The sequence below is a fragment of the Tiliqua scincoides genome, chromosome 3 (genome assembly GCF_035046505.1).
Source record: "Tiliqua scincoides isolate rTilSci1 chromosome 3, rTilSci1.hap2, whole genome shotgun sequence".
Taxonomy (NCBI): Eukaryota; Metazoa; Chordata; class Lepidosauria; order Squamata; family Scincidae; genus Tiliqua; species Tiliqua scincoides.
In genome coordinates, this window is record NC_089823.1 from 24,409,969 (window position 1) to 24,431,657 (window position 21,689).

At 44.6% G+C, this 21,689-nt stretch overlaps 1 protein-coding gene and 1 pseudogene across 5 annotated transcripts in view; both read right to left on the reverse strand.

Moving 5' to 3' along the window:
- Window positions 1-21,689, reverse strand: part of ATP8A2 (ATPase phospholipid transporting 8A2) — a 353,936-nt gene that overhangs the window by 9,284 nt on the left and 322,963 nt on the right. For all 5 annotated transcript variants that reach the window (XM_066618841.1, XM_066618843.1, XM_066618845.1 and 2 more), the window contains one exon: window positions 4,525-4,616. In XM_066618841.1, coding sequence (XP_066474938.1) covers window positions 4,525-4,616 — 92 coding nt within the window. The remainder of the gene's footprint in view (window positions 1-4,524; window positions 4,617-21,689) is intronic.
- Window positions 9,663-9,782, reverse strand: LOC136646906 (5S ribosomal RNA; annotated as a pseudogene).

The window sequence follows — 21,689 nt, forward strand, 5'->3', positions numbered from 1 at the left end:
GGGGCTGCAGTGATTTACCTGGGGGTAAGGGGGAAGAGTTTCCCCTTGCCTTCGGCTGAGCCACAGATATCAGTCACCCTATCCCGTGCTGGATATAGCGTAAGCCTTCTGGCTTGCCTTTTTCAGTGCAAGATAGAATTGCGCCTTCCGTTTCACACTGATGTCATTCAAGATCAGGCCAAAGGCCGATCTATTCCAGCTTCCTGCATCTCACAGTGGCCCACCAGATGCCTCAGGGAGCACACAACAAGATACTTGCATCCTGTTGCCACTTCCTTGCACCTGGCATTCTGAGGTAGCCTACATCTAAAAGTAATATTAGTTTTAAAAGTAAAATTACAAAGTTTAAGTAATGATCTTGAACATTCCTCAGCTACAGTACAGGACTCTGTCTACCAAAGCTTGAAGAAAAAAAAAACTGGTTCTAACTTATCTATGCATTTGAAAACACTCCATGTTTATTCTCTCTCTCTCCTGATCTAGCTATCCATATACGAATCTGTATGTCTGTAAGAAATGAAACAAGAGATACAATATGTGTGTAAGAAATAATCTGTATGTAAGGACTATATGAATTGGTCTGCTGTTTACTGCAAGTGGCCCATTCTTTTCCCCAATTAACCATACCAAGGGGTGACAGGCACTGTAAAGGATCATAGATTGTTCACAAAACCCTTTTTTTTTGAGTCTTAAAAATACAGTGAGAATTTATGTTCATGAGAAAAACAGCCATGCTGCAGCCTAACCCTAACTGGACTAGCTCATTTAGCACTTAATCATTAGTATTTATGGCAGCCAGGCTAACAAAGCTGAAATTTATTTCAAAACCGTCTTCTTATTTCCTGTGGCTTATGAACCTGTTAAAAGCTCAGTGATGCCTTGGACAATGTGTGTGACCTCATCGATCACATCTGACAGCACAAGTGTTCTTCTTTGGTGTGCTGTGTGTGCGCTAGAACTTTTTTCCCCCCACACTTTTGTTCCGGCAGCCATGCAGCCTCTCCAATTTCCTCCTGTAGGCATGAGCATGTCTGAAGGAGGGAAGAAGGTTTTATCATTATCACCTGCTTTCAAATGATGCAACTCTGGAAACAGTCCAAAGCCTGAGGGGTGAGGGGCACAAATCAGTGATGATTTACATTTGTGTGGACAGTACACCTAAATAACTTCTAGATTGGAATCCCCTAAGCAGGCAGACCAGAGATAAGCAAACAAACACTGGCTCCTGTGGTGCGACCAGTGGCCTGTGTAGTTATTTAACTGTGGCTACTTGATTAATCATCATGTCATGAGTATTAATTCTAAGAAAACTGGGAGACCTGCTATAGTGCAAAAACACCATTAGGGAGACAGTGGGCTTACCCAGCCCCCATATTGGGTTTCTTCATAATTCTCACATTATATCAAGCAACAGTTACAGTCATGTAGCTGACCGGTAAGCCCCTCTGTGGCCTGCCGATCAGCCTGCTGCTGCCATTTTCAACCAGTGTGCCTTGGCACACTGGTATGCTGCGAAGGGTCTGCAGGTGTGCTGTGGGAGTTTGGGGGAGGGTCATTTGTTAGTAGGGCCAGTGGGGATGTGAGCTCTCCAGCAACAGCACAGTTGTGACTTGTCAATAGTCAAAAAACTGATGGTGTGCCTTGACCATTTTAGTACCTTGTTAGTGTGCCCTGAGACAAAAAAGGTTGAAAATCACTGGCCTGCTGCCTCCTGGCAACCTGGAAGTAACTGTGGTGATGTGATTATGTCATCGCAATTACTTCCAGCACAGTTGGAGTGAAGCTGGGCACTTCTGAAGAAGCACCTAGCTTTGCTCAAACCAACTGCACTGTGGCTGAGGGGTGGGCCACTCGGAGCAAGGCTGGCCATTTTTGTGGGCAGCCTCGCTCCGAGTGGCTCAGCTGTGAGCAAAGGGAGGCAGGACCTCAGCAACTGGACTGCTGAAGAAGTGCCCAGCTTTGCTCTGACCAACCATGCTGAGAGAGGCTGCAGGGGTGGGGAGGAGAACCTGCCCAACCCCACAATCATTCTTGGGATGGACATGCACCGCTTAGAGCAGGGGTCTCCAAACCCTGGCCTGGGGGCCAGATGCAGCCCGCAGCCAGCCGCTTTCCAGCCCGCGGCCAACCTCTTGTCTCCTGAAAGCCTCTGGCCCACTCAGCTGAACATGACCAGAACTGTAATTGTGTCTGGAGGGTGTCCTGAGGGCCAGAGAGGTTGAATGAATGAGCCCATTCATTCATTTATTCACTCATCTAATTTCCATCTCTAATTTATTTATTTAAATTTTATATTTAAATTTTTTTTTCTGGCCCTCCACACCATGCCAGATATTTGTTGCAGCCCTCTGTCCAAAAAGTTTGGAGACCCCTGGCTTAGAGCAAGGCTGGCCTCTGCAGATGGCCTCACTCCAAGCAACTTGGCTGCAGGGGGGGGCGGGGGGACTGGACGGGGGACCACAGCAACTGGATCATCGCTGTGGGGATGGCATTTCCACCCCCAGAGCAGTGCCGCCTGGGGTCCTGTGATCCCAACCTCAGCGATGCGACTGAATAGTTATGCTTTCTGTGAAGCGGTATCCGGCACACTTGCATAGCAATGGCTCAGATGGCTCCTCTACACCAGTTAGAGCCAACCTGCAGCCCAAAATCAGTATCTTGTGAAATCAGGTATTGATTGCGGGAGTGGGCATGCTGTGCCATGATCAGGCCACATGTGCAACTTTGACACCAATGGAACAAGCCATTGTTCCACAATACTTTATTATTGTATGCCCCACACAATAATCACACCTGAGCCAGCTTGTTGCATTCCTGCCTCCAAGAAGGGAAGAACACATGCCTCTGTGAAAATTACAGTATGCATCTTTGTCTATAAAGACATTCAAAGGTGGTGTGGCTTAGTGGCTCAGGGCATTATTTGGGATCAAATCCCTCACTGCTATCTCCCCTAATCTTGCCTACATCACAAGATCGTCGGGGAGAATGAAATGGAGCAAACTCCATGCGCACTGCCCTGAAATCCCTGGAGGAATGATAGGATATAAATGTAACAAAATGCAAATGATAGGAGGTAGCAGAGGAGGTAGCTCATTTGTAGAATCTGGACCTTTTAGTGTGGTCTACTTTGGAGCACTTTACATAAAGCACAAGCCCAGCCAAGGGGGCTCCCAACTCTTAGGAAATCAATTGTCTTCTTGTTTTCCATACAGTCCATAGGCATTTTGAAACCACTGAGAACAGTTTGCTGATACATGGGTAACGAAATCATAGGGCAAAGGAGAAGCTGTCTCCCAAGTAGTACAGGACTAACAGGATAAGGCCCCAGGCTTAGAAAAGATTAATGTACTTGCCCTGAACAAATCCTCCAAATACTTACTAAACCCTAACAAGAAAAAGCAGCACAGTGATGTGCCTCTTGGGTGCAGCTATGCTGTGGAAATAAATAAAAAGGCCAACTGCATAGTATTGATGCTGAAAAAGGTAACAAACCTGATGTGTGTTGACAGGTGAGCTGAGAGAGCAGTGGAGGCATCCCACAATGACTTTACCACATGGACGGGTTAAACAGGGATTGATCCAACTGACATTTGACCCACATGAATCTATCCTTCAGTGGCATCATTTGTGTATTTTTTAGACTTAAGCTTGGATTTCTTGGAGGAAAAAAACATTTAAAGCAGTTTTGCTTTTACAGTACTGCACCATTTTTTCCTAATGAGACTGAGAGCCCAATCCTATGGGCTGTGGCGCCAGCTGTAAGGCACTTTTGCACCAGCGGTACTGGTGCACCACCGGCGCTGGGTCCAGTGTTAGTCAGCGCGGGGCACTGCATTGGAGGAAAGCCGCAGAGAGTTCCTGGCGGTAAGTACTAATGCAGCTGGTGGCAGGGCTGTTCGGGGTGGGGGGAAGGAGGGAAGGGGTAGAACTGGGAGAGGAGAGGGAAGGGAAAAAGAAAGAGTGAGCCTGGGAGGGGGGGGTAGACGTGGTAGCAGGCTCTGCTGCCATATCCTAACCCCCTCCCAGGCCTGGAAGCTCAATATGGGTCTCCTTGATTCTGCGCCCACTCAGAATCGGGGCTGCCTGGGTGCTACACAGGATAAGGGAATGTTTGTTCCCTTATCCCGAGGAGACCAGGTACTGCTTTCCTGCCCCACTGGACATAGCAGTCACTGTTTTGGCGCTACTGTAGCCCTGAGCACTAGGGAAGCATAAGATAAGGCTGTGAGGAAGGGATATGGAAGGTTTAGAGCTTTTGCAAGGATTTGAGGCCTCCGAAATCTTGGGAAAGTCAAACATGTTCATTTCAACCCCAAATATGTGCTATTCTTGGGTGCACAGCCAGATTTTGTAGCCTCCGTTTTGCAAACCAGTACAAAGCTCTGGCTGCAATGTGCCACTTTCTGCATCTGCCCACCTTTCATTCGTTTCTGTAGCACCCACATGGGAGCCCTGTGCAAACCACATCCTACCGTTCGCTCCCCTTGACATCTGAGAACTGAGAAAAACGGACCCATTACTTACGTGATACTCCTTGCTGCACAGAATGAGCACGGAAGAGACTGGGAGGGGTTTTTCTGCCAAGCCTTTTTAGCAAGTGGTCGCGTTCATTCACGCTGCAAGGATAAAATCATTCAAAGTGAATCTCTAGGTTCTAGGCTGCGGATAACAAAATAGGCTCTTTTAAAAATAAGATACGGACATGATGGCGATAGGAGAAATTGCAAAGATCCTGTACTAACGACTTTCCCAAGAAGATTTCCAGTCAGTCACTGGGAATAACTTCGTAGTGGTGATATATGGTTGTTTGACATACAAACACATGTCCGAAGTTAGCTGAAAGGTACAATAAACTCTTATTGCATAGTTTAGCTTGCCAACTTTCTTGGTGCCACCAAAATAGCTATAGAGGGAAAAAAGGCTCAGGAAGTTTTGTAGTTTCAACAAAGGCTTCTGTCACACCTGCTTGTAGACCTGAGTATTTCTAGAGACTTTTTTTTCTTGGAATGCACTTTTGGCCTTCCACTAAAGTTATATAAAAGGCAAAGAAATCACACTCTAGAAACATCCCAGTTTATGTATTGCACACTGAGTCCTCCACGTGGCTCACTGGCTTTTACTCACAGACTAAAGAAAAACTCACTTGAGGAGCAATAATGCACTTGTAAGACGAGGCATCATAGTCATTCAATTCCTTGAGCCTTACAGCATGCATTCAAGGAGAAGTCAACATGCAAAGAAAAGCCACACACAGCCTGGTACAATTCTGCAAGGATTCATGAGATGAGCACTTTTGCACTGGGATAAACTTGCTTGTGATCCTCATTTCACAAAGTGTGCGAACTATATAATTTCCTTTCCTTCTGGAAAGAACAGTAAACATCATACAGAATTAATCTCAGTCACTCATGCCAGGATTATTGTGGTGCCCAAATTCCATGTCCTTTGGCTTCAGTAGGTAAGCCAACACAAACATACTAATTCCGCCTCAGGATATTATGCACTCTGTAAGTGCTTTTTCCCCACAAGCAATGAAAAATGTGATGTCCACAAGGGCTTGCCTGCATGCTCTTGCTTTGTCTTTAGAACCAGGAGAAGCAGGAACACAAGTGACATGCAAGTCTGGCCCAAGATCTCCTGATATCTGAGGCAGCATGCCAAATGTTGACACCCTTCCTTGATGATGTAAGCTTCTGTCCTTCCTAATCTCCACTGTTCTAGCTCTCCTCCTCTCCACATTTCCTCTACCTCTCTGTTCCCCTCTTCCTTCTTCAATCCAAGGAGTGGAGGGAGAACAGGAGAGGCAAGGAAAATGCTACTAAGAGAACCACATATGCCAATGTGAGCTCCTTGGCAAAAGGGCAGGCCCTCCCAAATTAATGCATATATAATTTCCACAGCTGTTCGGAGTTATCTTTACTGGGGATCAATACTTTTGAGTCATTGGACCTGTTCCACAGTCTTCTCCATTTTAGGCTATCCTGCAAAACTGTAATTCTGTGGCTCTCTAAAGTTCTGTGTTTTGAGTTTGGACATTTCTGTTGCAGATGCTTGTTAAATATGGTGGAGATCCAAAGGAAAAAGATTTTAGATGTTAAATTAGCATTTCAAATAGTGAGATGCCAAGCTCCAAACCATGCATTTTTCCATCTTGGAAAGGAAGCCAATAGGGTGAGTGGTGGGTGGGAATAATTGTTCTAGGGCATCAGCTAAGCCCCCAATTAACAATTGTAAAAAGATTCTTTGTCTTTTAGTGCCTCCCCGTCCCTCCCTCCACAAAAGCCAAGCAATCCCTAAGCCTGTGCAAGAAACATCTGTCTTTACACATTCAGATGAAGAGCATCAAAACAAACAGAATAATTTAAAAGCTGACCACAGGGTCCCACTGGCTTATTCGCTGGAGTAATTAAAAAAAGATGAGCTTCACCACCAATTAACCTACGGAGCACTAATTAGCGTTAATGAGGATTCAAGGCACTTGCTACAGCATGACCCAGAATGTCCTCCAGAGTTCACTAATTGGCTGATTGCAAAAGCAGGGCTGAGACAGAGGGGAAGTTAAAGTGGATGCAGGTGTCTCACATATAACAGGGACACCATGGGAAAATGTGTGCATTGGTCAGGGTTTTAAAAATTCAGGTTGTCCCACCCCCCCTTCAGCCCCTTACAAGAGCTACAACTTAGAATCTGTGCCCTGACATGATTTGTGAGCCATGCTACTGAATACTGGTGGTTTATTTTTAACACAGAAGGGGCACTGTCTGCTGGGGGCTTCTATGCAAGTACCATTGAAAAGTGCAAAAATGCTTTGGATTTCAGTGTGTTAAGAATTAAGGAGGCAGGTGGCTAGGAGTGGCAGCTTGGGACCTTGCTAGTAAAGGGATAAAAATATTCAGTAGAAGGAAGTGTTGGGGGTGGACAGAGAAATGCTATCATGTGGTTAGTCCCAGTTTTTTTTAAAACGCTATCAGGCTTTTCTGTATTTATTAATACTGTGCCATGAAATAAGCAATTTTCCCCATTATATATGCAAATTGTTCTGTGAAATAAGCACATTTTCACTGTGAAATACAGGCTGACACATGGCCTACTTTAACTGAAGACTTGGTCTTAAGCCTTACAGTTCTCCTTGGTTCTTTTCCAAAGATGTCATTAATAATAATAGTTTAAAAAGTTTCCATGTGCTCACATTTGTAGCTATGAGTTGCATTTTACATTAATTTTTTTGTAAAAATTGAAGGGATGTGGCTTTATTTAAAACTCTTAGGAAAATATCCTTATTGTCATTGGAAATAAAGCCCCAAGGGCATTTTTTGGAAAGGGAATGATATGGGGTTAGCATCACTGATCATGCACTGTTTCCTAGAAAAGTTGCTACCCCATGGGACAACTTTAGTTCCTGCTGCAGTCAGGTTAGGCTGAGAAGATCTACCCTGGCTGAAGCATCCTATGCCCTCAACTGTAGCAACAGGAATTGCAGAGACAGTGGCTTGGCCCTTGACATCTGAGTTGGCTGAATGTATCCTTAAAGGCGTTTTCAGACAACTAAATGTTCCAGATTGAGAACTTTTCCATTCATTGTAACATAGAGTTGACTTGCCTATCTGAATAGGCCAAGTTCCTGGAATACTTTACACCAACATGTTCAAACCATGCCGGTTATAGACTTTCTTTCTAACATATAGATCTGGAGAGTTCCATGACTGCACCTGCTAAAAGATCTAGATAAAAAGGGTCTGAGAGCACATGACATAACCACATTGCTAAAGCTAACCACCTGGGAACCCCTATGCTGCCTTAGACTTCACAATAGCAAAAAAAGTAGGATATATGGATAATAAACAAATAAGAATATACTCCAGAGCAGTGATGTTACTAAGAGGGGCAGCCTGCATTAGGTGACACACACACGGGGGCATGTGTGACACCACCAGTGGCCAACATTTTTAAAATCTTGGTGCTTTCGAATAACACCATCATGTTATATATCATTCAATGCATAAATTCATGCAGAATGCAATGAAACAAACCACTCTGAAATATCTCTATTCTACTAAATGCCAAAAAACCAGTTGGGAGGGACAATTGTACATCACTACGCCCACTACCCAAGGCACTGCCTTACCCAACTGCATGGGAGGAGGTCCATCATGGCAATGACACGCTGGCCTCCCGCACCAGGTGAAGCAAACCCTAGTGACGCCACTATTCCAGATTCAAAAATTGTGTACACTTCTGAGATGCTCTCACGTACTTTCATTTTTAAAAAAGCTGTGTGGACAATGATTGAATTTGGCTTTCCAAAATCCTGGCTGTTTATAGCTCTTTTCTGCACTCAGTTCTTGGACAGCGGAGAACACTTTCCTGCTTCCCACAATAACGTATAAATAGAGGTGCTAGTCTTTTCCAAAAACGTATCAACTTCCAGTACAAGGCATGGCTATTTGGGGCTATGATGTGCTATCTCAGTGTATCTGATCCTAACAAGCTACTTGTATTCTAAGCTGACTCCATGTTGGGCCCCTGCTTGGTACCGGTCATGATGAACTTCTGTTTGTAAGATCCAACATGCACTGGGTTATACAGAACTTTACAGACCAAATTGGGTTCCACTTCTACGCTCTGCCTAGAATTGACATCTTGCCACATTTTCTTTCCATGATCAAAAGTGTGATCACTTTACAGTGCAGTCTTATGCATGTCAGCTCAAATTCAAAACTTACTCCCAGGGAAGAGTGCATTAGATTTCAGCCTTACTCAATGTGTTAATAAATACAAAATCATTGCCATCCTCCTCCTCTAGGAACCAACATTTCTACAGCCTATAGGAAACTTGAAGAAGTTGGAGTTTAGGTCAAAGAATCTGTCCAATTACGGTCCAATCATAACCAGGATTGGGCTTAAACGCAAGGGGGTTTACGGCAGTAGAACAGAGTTCTGCTATTGTAAAATGATTTTGGTGTGCTGCTGGCAGCCATTTTGAGCACGTTGTTGCAACCAGCTGCAGCACGGGAGGCTGGCTCCTGGACAAGCACCAACAATGCCAGTGGTGGCAGAACACAGATGGGGAAGCGGAGGGTTGGCCCAGGTAGGGCGGAGGGTGGGAAAGGATGTGTAGTGGGTGCAGTATTGGTGAAACTTGTATGTGCCAATATCCTAACCTGGTCCATCTCCTTCACAGCCACCATTACATGCCTCAGACCTACACCTGCTAAACAGCAGCATAGTTCTCGGTAGACCCATAGTGATGATGACAGTTTTCCACTGGTGGAGGAGATCTTTCTGACTGCCCTCCTCCTGTGGATACAACATGCACTCTGTCAGAGCAGCTGTGTCAGTGAGGGTGGAATTTGGGTAGGACTGGGCTGTTAGACATGTTGTATGTATAACAGCCTAGACATGTTGTATGTCTAACAGACATGTTGTATGTTTAACTTGTAACAAAGCAAGTTAGATATGACTAATGGCCCCATCCTATGGGCATTTACAACTGAGGATCTATTGACTTACAACAATTTAAATTTAATTTCAGTGTCTGATTATTTTTACATTTATGATAGCCGATCTATTGATTCATTGTCGTAATGGCCCTGTGACGGCACGTGACCATCATGAGTGATGGAAATGGTTGGCAACCTTCAGTCTCGAAAGAATATGGTATAAGCCTACAGCACCCGGTATTCCCAGGCAGTCTCCCATCCAAGTACTAACCAAGCCTGACCCTGCTTAGCTTCCGAGATCAGACGAGATCGGGCATGTGCAGGGTAATAGTTGCTGCTGAGTGATGGAGCTGCTGGTGGAAATGACTGACGGCTCCTGCATACAGAGTGGAATTATCTGGACACTCTGCCAGCCCATGTAAGGTAGTTTTAAGGTAGAAAGGGTTTAAGGCAGGAAGGGTTCAAGGCAGGAAGGGTTAGAGCGGGGTGGGGCCCAGGCTGGGGGGGGGTGAATCACAGCAGCAAAAGCTCACACTGGATCCAATTCCCAATTTTCCAACCTGCTTCAATCCTTTCCTCTCCTTCTTATACCAGCAGAATAGCTAGAATGGTTCTGAGGAGGCTCATGGGTAGGTGGCTGACCAAGTATGCTAATACTTACGTCTTACTTCCCTTCCGCCCCAGCATGCAGCACACACTCTGTGGGCATGGTAGTATGCCAGTGATATTCAATCTTTTTTGTCTCATGGCACAGACAAGGCACTAAAATTGTCAAGGCACACCATCAGTTTTTGGACAATTGACAAGGCACACGATGCTGTTGGTGGGGGCTTATACCCCCCAATGGTTCTATGAATAAATAAATAACCCTCCACCGAACTCCCATGGCACACCTGGGTACCAAGGCAGAGTGGCTGAAAATGGCTGTTGTATGCAATGGAGTGGCAGGGGACAGGATGGGGCTGTAAGTCCCACTGAAATTAATGGGATTGATTTTAAATTTCTGCCCAACATTGCAGATACGAAACAGGGATCAAATTTGTATACCTGTGGGCTGGGCAGAAATGGGTTAATGTTTTTTTAGACATGACTAACTTGCTATGCTCATAACCTGTTCCTAGCTATTCAAGGATTGTCTTCAAGCTGGAAGGACCATTCTTTCATTCTTTCCATTTGGATCTCAGACCAATTTACTCAGGATTAGGTATGAACTGTGAGGAAGAGACTAGTTCCTTTAACAATAGTAATTCTCACCTCATTATCATTTCATTGTTCTTTTAGGCCAATTGGCAGCTTTCTGTTTCTGCTGTTACCCATTTAAACAACTGTCTGCCAATCTGATAGTTCTTTTACATCTCTGAAACTTTCAAGGGACCACCATGATTTAATCTTGCCTTTATTTTGTATCCTCCATAATCTATAGATGAGGTGTCTGAAAACAGTGTTATTTATTTTTAGTCAGAAGTAAGCCCCACTGTGTTCAGTAAGACTTAGGCTGTAATCCTATCTTACTTACAAACTCCTCTACCTATAGGAACTATTGTTCATTTAAAATTGATCTGTACATTTATAATGTCTCAAATAGGTACATCACACCTTCTTTGATTTTTTTAAATCAGTAAAAATAACACAGGCCAACACACATTTTGCTTCTCCTGGGTATGTTTGGGGTGCTGATTCCAAAAATGGCATCTGTTTTGCCCTATCACATCTAATTTTGGAGATATAGTATAGCCTCTTTAGTGAATGGTTCAAGCAGCTTCCTCATGAGGAAGCCTACACCATGGCTTCCTCATGTGGAAGCTGCTTGAACCATTCACTAATGTGAATTCAAAAATTCACAAATTCATATCAAACCACCATAAAGTTTGGGAAAAACTTTTCTAACCCTCAATTCTGAAGGCCTGTGTAATCAGACAAATTAAATACAAATTACAAAACAAGAATACACAGTCATCTTTGCTTTGATCTCCAATGAATAATGAATGGAGCCTGTGTCCATTCAACATATGTTATTGTTTCTTTGTCCTGTTGCTTTTTTATATATTCAGTACCTTTTACTGTTTCAGCTAATTTTTCAGCTGACTTGAAGAAGTTCCAAAATAGTTTGACATGAATTTTGCTGATGGAACTCACTGAAACAGCCTAACAAAAGAATGACAGGATTGAAAGGGCTATGACTAGGCGCCCAATCCTGAACAGTGTGCGCCGGCTTACTGTTGCAAATGTGCCATAAAGCATGTTTGAGGACTCTAGCACTGGTGGTAGCCCAGCACTGGCTGGTGCTGGGCTACCGCAGGGCGGCCATCGGAGCTCTGCTGCTCAGCAGTCATGTGGACCGCCAAGAAGTGGAGAGATAAGTGGAGGTGTGGGGGGAGGCGTGGAGGAGTCATTCCGGGGAGGGGAGAGGTGGGTGGAGGGTGGGAAGAGGGCAGGGAGGAGACGTTCCAGGAAGGGGGAGGCATGCCGGGGCAGGGAGCAGGAAGGGAGGAAGGCAGGACCAGTGGAGTGAAGCTTCACCAGATCCAAAGCCTCTGTGTTGGGCTCACTGCCCGACATGGAGGCTCTTGATTCTCCATTGATCTTTGGGTTAGCAGTGAGTTGGGTAGCCCCACTGTGGTGCTACTCAGTTTACCCAGGGGAAGGGGACAAAAGTCCCCTTCTCCTGAGGAGCTGCTGGCGGCAGCCTGGAGCATGTATAATGTGGTGGCAGCCATTTTTGGTGCTGCTGCAGCCCCGCACCCCAGGCAGCTCAGGACTGGGTTGTAGAACACTAATTAATTCAATCTTATTAGTGATTAGTTTGATCTTTCTTCTAGAACTTTAGAACAGTGTTTCTCAACCTTTGTTCTCCATTGTACCACTTCACATGGTCCACCTTTTCAAAGTACCACTGGAAGTAACTAACCATGACATCATTACCAGTTACTTCTGAGTTGGGAGGCCTGATGCAATCCAAGAGAAACCAGTGAGAGGCTCAGGATGGATGGGGGCTTTTTCAAGAGCAGAAAAGCATGTTTTGGAGTCTCCTACCACAGTTTATTGTGTCATGTTCCTGGTCTCACTGCCAGGTGGCAGGTGTCCAAGGGTCTTGCAAGTACCACCAGACACCACCTAAACACCACCACCACCATACACCTGGTGATACCTGTACCACTGGTTGAGAAATACTACCCTAGAACAGCCCTACCATATGTAGATAAAATCATTTTGTGATAGCCACATCTTTTACCCATTTCTAGACAGGGCTGCCTCATATGGTTGTGCAGGTTGCGCACTGCTCAAGGGCTCCACACCTAAAGGGATGCCATTCACCAAGGAAGAATGAGGTATGCCAGTGGAATATAACTTGCACTTCCAGTGGGAAGGAATCAGTGCCTTTTCTACTATGCACAGAGTCACCTATTTCTAATGTGCACACAAAAGTGCTGTATAGGTAGGGGCAGCTCTGTTTCTAGATTTAAAAAATAATGTTCATGTTTTGCACCAATAGTAATGAAATATGAAATCAAATGAAAATTTGATTAGTTGGCAACCTTCAGTCTCGAGAGACTATGGTATCGCGCTCTGAAAGGTGGTTCTGGAACAGCTTCTAGTGTGGCTGAAAAGGCCAATTCGGGAGTGACAATCCCTTCCACACCGGGAGCAAGTGCAATCTGTCCCTGGTCTGTCTCCCTGGCTATGGGCCTTCCTTCTTTGCCTCTTTGCCTTGGCCAAGTGTCTCTTCAAACTGGGAAAGGCCATGCTGCACAGCCTGCCTCCAAGCGGGCCGCTCAAAGGCCAGGGTTTCCCACCTGTTGAGGTCCATTCCTAAGGCCTTCAGATCCTTCTTGCAGATGTCCTTGTATCGCAGCTGTGGTCTACCTGTAGGGCGCTTTCCTTGCACGAGTTCTCTATAGAGGAGATCCTTTGGGATCTGGCCATCATCCATTCTCACGACATGACCGAGCCAACACAGGCCTCTCTGTTTCAGCAGTGCATACATGCTAGGGATTCCAGCACGTTCCAGGACTGTGTTGTTTGGAACTTTGTCCTGCCAGGTGATGCCGAGGACTCTTCGCTCACAACAGGAGAGGAAACTGAACGCTTTCCACATGCGCTGCCTCCGACACTCTTATTATTGATTATATAATTGTTCTCTTCACTTCAAAAAACCATCCAAGGCCAAGGCAGGTTGGTTTTATCCCAGAAGGAGAACAACCAGGGTGCCACTTGGCTTCATGTGATTCACCTGTTGCTGTCCTCTATCATTTCAGACTAAACCTACAGCAGGGGTGTATCTTCATAACTTAGACTACAGCATCTTGTGTATCTTAGGTGTAATCCTCCTCCTCCTCATGGTTTCTATTTCATTTGTTAATCCACTTGGTTTAAGATGAAAGGAAAATAGCTCAGAAAAGAGCTGGCTCTTAACAGTTGAAAATAGTAAACTCTTAGAGTTCATCTTATTTTCTCCCATGTTTCCCATCCTCTGCTGGTCCTCTACCCATCAACAGAATTGAGAAGGACCACTGCAGGTCCATCTTCAACAACTATATTTGCTGCAAAACTTTTGGCATGTGGCTATTCTGGGAGGAAGGGCACTTCACTGACTTCACAGAGTCATGTCCATTGGGTATTCTGGCAGCCAACTGACAACAAAAGCTGTTATCAGCCAGCGGATGTGCCCTAAGTTACATTTCTTATTCAGTAATTTTAGGATTTCACATTTCCTTTGTTTCAAAGGTAGGTGCCCTAGATTCAGGCCTAGAAAACACCTGCAACAGAATGAGAGGATGCAATGCTGATAGAAGGGGCTGATCAATAATACCCTGCAATCAGCATATGAGACACAGTGGGCAAAGGGCTAGGCTAGAATCTTTCTCTCTGATATGCTAGTTTTCTACCTGCAGGAAGTGTCTTACAGGGAATGGCATCAATAGCAGCAATCTCACAGCTATAGTCTGAAACACTGCAGTCCATTCTGCCACCTTAGCAGTCTACCACCTAATTCGTACCTCATTCAGCTGCTTGTGTAGATTCAACCTCAGGTGTGCCTTAAACTTTCCTCTTTTGTGTCCCTGGGGGCCTCCTAATGTCAGGAAGCTAGTGTGCTGACTCTGTACGTGTGTGTATTTCATGGCTATTTCAATACTCAGATAGGTATCTGTTTTCATACACCAAAACTGAAGGTAAATAAGATATTTATCTTATTTAATGCAAATGCAAGGATGGTCACGCAGCTCCTTTTACCAAAGCTGCAAAGGAACGTGGATGCAACGGGAAGCACTTAGATGAAAAAGAATCCCTGCCACAACATTGTTCTTTGCCTAGAAGAGACAGTGTGGAGACAGTGAGGATCTCTGAATTTAAACCATGAAGAAAGATCAGGTTTACTGTGCTGGATTAAAACAAGAAAGCCAGCACCCTCTGCATATGAATCTGAAGAGAGGTTGAGTTATGAGAGGCAAAAAAACCTCAAACACTTCAGAACAACTTCATATTTACACTTGGGGGGGGGATTATTTTTGTTTGAGTAATGCTATGGATTCACAAAAGAGGTAGATGCACAAAGTGTGGCTCTTTTTAGGGCAGTGTTCATACACTTGGCATATGCATTTGCTTCTGGAAACCACATATGAATGGACCCCCAGTTGTACTTGATTCCAGTTGTACTTGATTCCATTTGTTCCAAAGCAAATGGCAAAGAATGGGGCTCTGTTTTGCAGAACTCCCTTTCTTTCTTTCTTTCTTTCTTTCTTTCTTTCTTTCTTTCTTTCTTTCTTTCTTTCTTTCTTTCTTTCAAAAAAACAAACTTATTTTTCCTTCCAAAAGGAGCTTAACCACACAATCACAGAAAAAATAGAAAAGGAAACAAAGACAATTTTTTTCTTGTATACATGTCATTCACACACAGCTCTAGGGTGTAGGAAATAGAAGTTAAGAGCTGGAAGAATGAGCCCTGCCCTTGTGCTGCCCCTCCCACAAGGTAGATAGAACTTTTAACGTGAACTGGGGCCTACCCACTCACGCAATCTGTCCCTGAAAACAAGGTTGGTAGATTCTGTAACAACAGTCTCACATGTAGGCATTTACATGTGAAAACTCCACTTCCCATGAAAGGTTCCACCTGCAGTGCTAGCCAACCCACATGTGTCTAGATAATAAACACCCATATCGAGAGATACGCAGTGTGGGTTCCTGTGACGTCATCTCATAGCTATGAGGATCAGAGAAAAAGCAATTCAAGCTTCTCTTGGGAAGCCACTGGAGCAATCAAGCTGCAAGGCAATGTACACAACTTCTCTGTAATTTGAGCTGCCTCCTTTTGCAGGCCTTGGGATTTGCTTGTGTTTAAGCTACACTGTTTCCCCATATGCACATTTAGAACTCTGTTCCTGCAGATTTGGTTGTGTGACACTGCAAATCTACAAATTTTCCTCTTAGCTTGAATTGGGTAATATGTTTTGTGATACTGTTCTATGAAAGGGACTGTACGAAAGGGGGGATAAAACCCAAAACAAAGCACCAATGATGGCAGAAAGCACAGGGGACCAGAGACGTAGATCCTGATGACAGACTGCTTATCTTACAGAACTGCTTGAACAAAAACTCTTAGCAGGGATGCTTGCAAGAATCCCTCCAATAAGCACAAACATTTACACAGAAAAAAACCAGTTGTTGCTGTCTTAATACAACTGCATACACTCCATGTATTCATAACTCAGCAGAAACAAGTCAACTGTGGTTGCACACTCCCCTCTGTGGACAGTTTCACGGTAACAGAAAAAGCATACTTATCAATGGGGCCCCTCAGCAGGGGTGAGTTGGAAGAATCAAAAGAAAAACAGATATCACAAAACAGTTTTTCTAAAAGCCGTGCCCAAATAAGACAGATAGCACCATCAGGGAATCCCCAGTGAGCTGCTTTTCTAGCCACTGCCCTTCCCAAAAGACAAGCGCATGGTTTTCAAGCAGGTGTGAAAGAGCCAGGACACAAACAAGGCGATAAAAGACAGAACAGTTCTCAGAAGGCACTCAAAAGGTCTCATCAGAAGCATGACGCATCAACTTCAGGCAGGCCGAGACACACCGCCATTATCTAGTTTGCAGATGGACCACCCAGAAAACCTGGGTGCAATTAGAAAGTAGGAAAAAAACAAATGTGCAGTGAGGAAGGGAGGAGGGGTCCTTATGGGACGAGGAATGGGTCAAAGGGCCGACAGGAATGCCTCACATTGTCTGTATGCAAGCATTTTGAGAATGAAGGAAGCCTTTCAAGAAAAGGAATCTAGATGAAAGAGTTCAGCAAAAGAATGAAATGAAATAAATGGCTATGAAAACATACAGACTTAGAATGAATCTAAGAACACTGCAGTTTAATGTATAGAATGCCAAAACAGTAAGTCAACATGATGAAATGAAGATGGTCACACACACTGAAACACGCTACAAACACCGTTACATACACACACACACAGAGTCCCTGGCCTTTCTAGGGACAATTAATGATATTTCAACCTGATATTTCAACAATTAATGATATTTCAATATGTCACAAAGGTGACAGCAGAGAACATGGAGAACAGCTGAAGCTGCATGCAGAGAGCCCTTTTTAAATAGCTGAAATCCCTTGGATCAGGTGGGGAGGGCCCTGAATCTAGACCCCACTCTTTGCTCCCAAACAGCTGATTGGTGGGATTTCAGTTTTAAAGGGTTCAGTATGCACAGTACCAACAGCTAGACCAGGGATAGAAACCGTGTGCACTGAACGGCTTTCAAAGGCACAGAAAGTCCTTTCTGGGAGCCTATAATCCCTGGCTGAATTGGGGGTGGTGGTGAAAGAATTTAGTACTGAGTGAATACAGATGAAGTTAATTTACAAGTATATATAATGCATAATTAATGCTGTAGTTAAATAAAAAGAGACATGACATTTACAATACATGTATGAGCTTTGTCAACTGTAAGAGGATGCACAACCAGTACCACACTAGGGGTTAGAAAAATGGGGAAGCAGCAAATCTATTCTTTGAATATAAGAGATCATATCTAAGCATCCACAAAAGTAAGAAGAGAACTAGGTAACCAACAGCACAATCCTATGCATGCCCGTCCGGAAGTAAGTCCCATTATGTAGAAGACAGCCCCACTGAACACAATTGGACTTACTTGTATGTGGATATGCATGGGATTTTGCTGTCAAACAACACTACGCCAATAGGCTAAAATAGAAACCAGAACATAGTTTTATTATTGATCATGCTATGATGGTTGCATGGCTAATGACAACATGATAGAAATTAGGGTATATAGGTGGTTTACTCCTTTGTTTGCTTCAGCAGCAGCTACAATATGGCAATTAGTTTACCTCAGAATAGGCGAAGAGGACTCAAAGGTTGACCTTGCCCTAGCAGAATGAAATCTGTCTCTGAAGTCTCCTTCCATGGAGGTGGATAGTTTAGAAGGTTTGTCAAAATTCCATTTAATTATTCTGAAGTTCTTCAGCAGGTCATGCAGTGCCACATTGTTTGAAGAACACAAGTGTTAGTTATAAAACCTTTTTGAACTTGTGGAGCTCTTCAATTTGCAGAGGCACAATGGCATTCTAAAAAGGGCTAAATGAAACCGTCTGAAGGGGGGGAAAAAAACTCGCCTCCAGCATCCTTCACATCAGATAAAAGTCTCTGCACAGCACACACACTCCTGTACAATGAAGAATTTAATGAAGGCAGGATATTCCATATGGTCTAGCCACAATGGAAAACGTCTCTGTCCAATATGCCTGCAAATGAGGGCTCAGTTACAACTTAAAGCGGAAAGGGTATGCTGCCACCAGGTGAGAAAAGGATGCTCCTCAGTGCATAGTGGAGGTAATCATCACTTTGTCCAGAGACACCTGCATGAAAATGTTATGTTCACGACCATTTCTAGCCATGCGAGATTGCAGATGGTTGATATTAATGAAGAAAAGAAGTGGTGACTTTTGCAATATACAAATGCTGGCCAATATCCAAAGAGCCACCGGCCTAATTCTATGCATGTGAAGGGGCGTGTTGGAGGTGGGGTGGCCCTTTATGTTAAGGAAGGGATAGAATCCAGCAAAGTAGAGATTGAAGGTGGGTCCGACTCCACCGTAGAATCTCTGTGGGTTAAATTACCAGGCTTGTGCAGCGATGTAATACTGGGGGCGTGCTGTCGTCCTCCAGACTAGAAATCTGATGGGGACCTTGAAATGAGGAAACAGATCAGGGAGATGACAAGGAGGGACAGGGTTGTAATCATGGGGGACTTCAATTATCCTCATATTGACTGGGTCAATTTGTGTTCTGGTCACGATAAGGAAACCGGATTTCTTGACGTGCTAAATGACTGTGGCTTAGATCAGCTAGTCACGGAGCCCACCAGAGGACAGGTGACTCTGGATTTAATTTTGTGCGGTACGCAGGACCTGGTTAGAGATGTAAACGTTACTGAGCCATTGGGGAACAGTGATCATGCTGCGATCCGTTTTGACGTGCACGTTGGGGGAAGAATACCAGGCAAATCTCTAACAAAAACCCTTGACTTCCGACGGGCGGACTTCCCTCAAATGAGGAGGCTGGTTAGAAGGAGGTTGAAAGGGAGGGTAAAAAGAGTCCAGTCTCTCCAGAATGCATGGAGGCTGCTTAAAACAACAGTAATAGAGGCCCAGCAGAGGTGTATACCGCAAAGAAAGAAGGGTTCCACTAAATCCAGGAGAGTGCCCGCATGGCTAACCAGCCAAGTTAGAGAGGCTGTGAAGGGCAAGGAAGCTTCCTTCCGTAAATGGAAGTCTTGCCCTAATGAAGAGAATAAAAAGGAACATAAACTGTGGCAAAAGAAATGTAAGAAGGTGATAGGGGAGGCCAAGCGAGACTATGAGGAACGCATGGCCAGCAACATTAAGGGGAATAATAAAAGCTTCTTCAAATATGTTAGAAGCAGGAAACCCGCCAGAGAAGCGGTTGGCCCTCTGGATGGTGAGGGAGGGAAACGGGAGATAAAAGGAGACTTAGAGATGGCAGAGAAATTAAATGAGTTCTTTGCATCTGTCTTCACGGCAGAAGACCTCGGGCAGATACCACTACCCGAACGGCCCCTCCTAACCGAGGAGTTAAGTCAGATAAAGGTTAAAAGAGAAGATGTTTCAGACCTCATTGATAAATTAAAGATCAATAAGTCACCGGGCCCTGATGGCATACACCCAAGGGTTATTAAGGAATTGAAGAATGAAGTTGCAGATCTCTTGACTAAGGTATGCAACTTGTCCCTCAAAACGGCCACAGTGCCAGAAGATTGGAGGATAGCAAATGTCACGCCTATTTTTAAAAAGGGAAAGAGGGGGGACCCGGGAAACTATAGGCCGGTCAGCCTAACATCCATACCGGGTAAGATGGTGGAATGCCTCATCAAAGATAGGATCTCAAAACACATAGACGAACAGGCCTTGCTGAGGGAGAGTCAGCATGGCTTCTGTAAGGGTAAGTCTTGCCTCACGAACCTTATAGAATTCTTTGAAAAGGTCAACAGGCATGTGGATGCGGGAGAACCCGTGGACATTATATATCTGGACTTTCAGAAGGCGTTTGACACGGTCCCTCACCAAAGGCTACTGAAAAAACTCCACAGTCAGGGAATTAGAGGACAGGTCCTCTCGTGGATTGAGAACTGGTTGGAGGCCAGGAAGCAGAGAGTGGGTGTCAATGGGCAATTTTCACAATGGAGAGAGGTGAAAAGCGGTGTGCCCCAAGGATCTGTCCTGGGACCGGTGCTTTTCAACCTCTTCATAAATGACCTGGAGACAGGGTTGAGCAGTGAAGTGGCTAAGTTTGCAGACGACACCAAACTTTTCCGAGTGGTAAAGACCAGAAGTGATTGTGAGGAGCTCCAGAAGGATCTCTCCAGACTGGCAGAATGGGCAGCAAAATGGCAGATGCGCTTCAATGTCAGTAAGTGTAAAGTCATGCACATTGGGGCAAAAAATCAAAACTTTAGATATAGGCTGATGGGTTCTGAGCTGTCTGTGACAGATCAGGAGAGAGAGCTTGGGGTGGTGGTGGACAGGTCGATGAAAGTGTCGACCCAATGTGCGGTGGCAGTGAAGAAGGCCAATTCTATGCTTGGGATCATTAGGAAGGGTATTGAGAACAAAACGGTTAGTATTATAATGCCGTTGTACAAATCGATGGTAAGGCCACACCTGGAGTATTGTGTCCAGTTCTGGTCGCTGCATCTCAAAAAAGACATAGTGGAAATGGAAAAGGTGCAAAAGAGAGCGACTAAGATGATTACGGGGCTGGGGCACCTTCCTTATGAGGAAAGGCTACGGCGTTTGGGCCTCTTCAGCCTAGAAAAGAGACGCTTGAGGGGGGACATGATTGAGACATACAAAATTATGCAGGGGATGGACAGAGTGGATAGGGAGATGCTCTTTACACTCTCACATAATACCAGAACCAGGGGACATCCACTAAAATTGAGTGTTGGGCGGGTTAGGACAGACAAAAGAAAGTATTTCTTTACTCAGCGCGTGGTCGGTCTGTGGAACTCCTTGCCACAGGATGTGGTGCTGGCGTCTAGCCTAGACGCCTTTAAAAGGGGATTGGACGAGTTTCTGGAGGAAAAATCCATTATGGGGTACAAGCCATGATGTGTATGCGCAACCTCCTGATTTTAGGAATGGGTTAAGTCAGAATGCCAGATGTAGGGGAGAGCACCAGGATGAGGTCTCTTGTTATCTGGTGTGCTCCCTGGGGCATTTGGTGGGCCGCTGTGAGATACAGGAAGCTGGACTAGATGGGCCTATGGCCTGATCCAGTGGGGCTGTTCTTATGTTCTTATGTTCTTAGGAACTATGGGCTTATATTTTGAGGACAGCATCCCTCTCTCATGGTGCATGGTAAATCTCTTTTGGAACTGACACAGATTTGTATTGGGTTTATGTCTTTAAAATATTTGCATGTTGTCTACTAACCTACGATTTTCAAGGTGGTTTACAATATACAAAAACTGTATAACAATATGGAAAATAATACTATATAAATCAGATTTAGCAAACAGTTTAGCTAAAAAGAACAGCTTTTGATATGGCATACGGTTTGAGTCTACTGCTTAACCCGTTTTCATCAAAAAATCCCACTGGACACACTCCACACGCTCTTGGGCATGCTTAAAGTACCCCTTCGGATCCCAGAAACTGTGAATAAGTGATCTGATACTGCTTGCTATTCACCAAGGGCTATCTGTTTT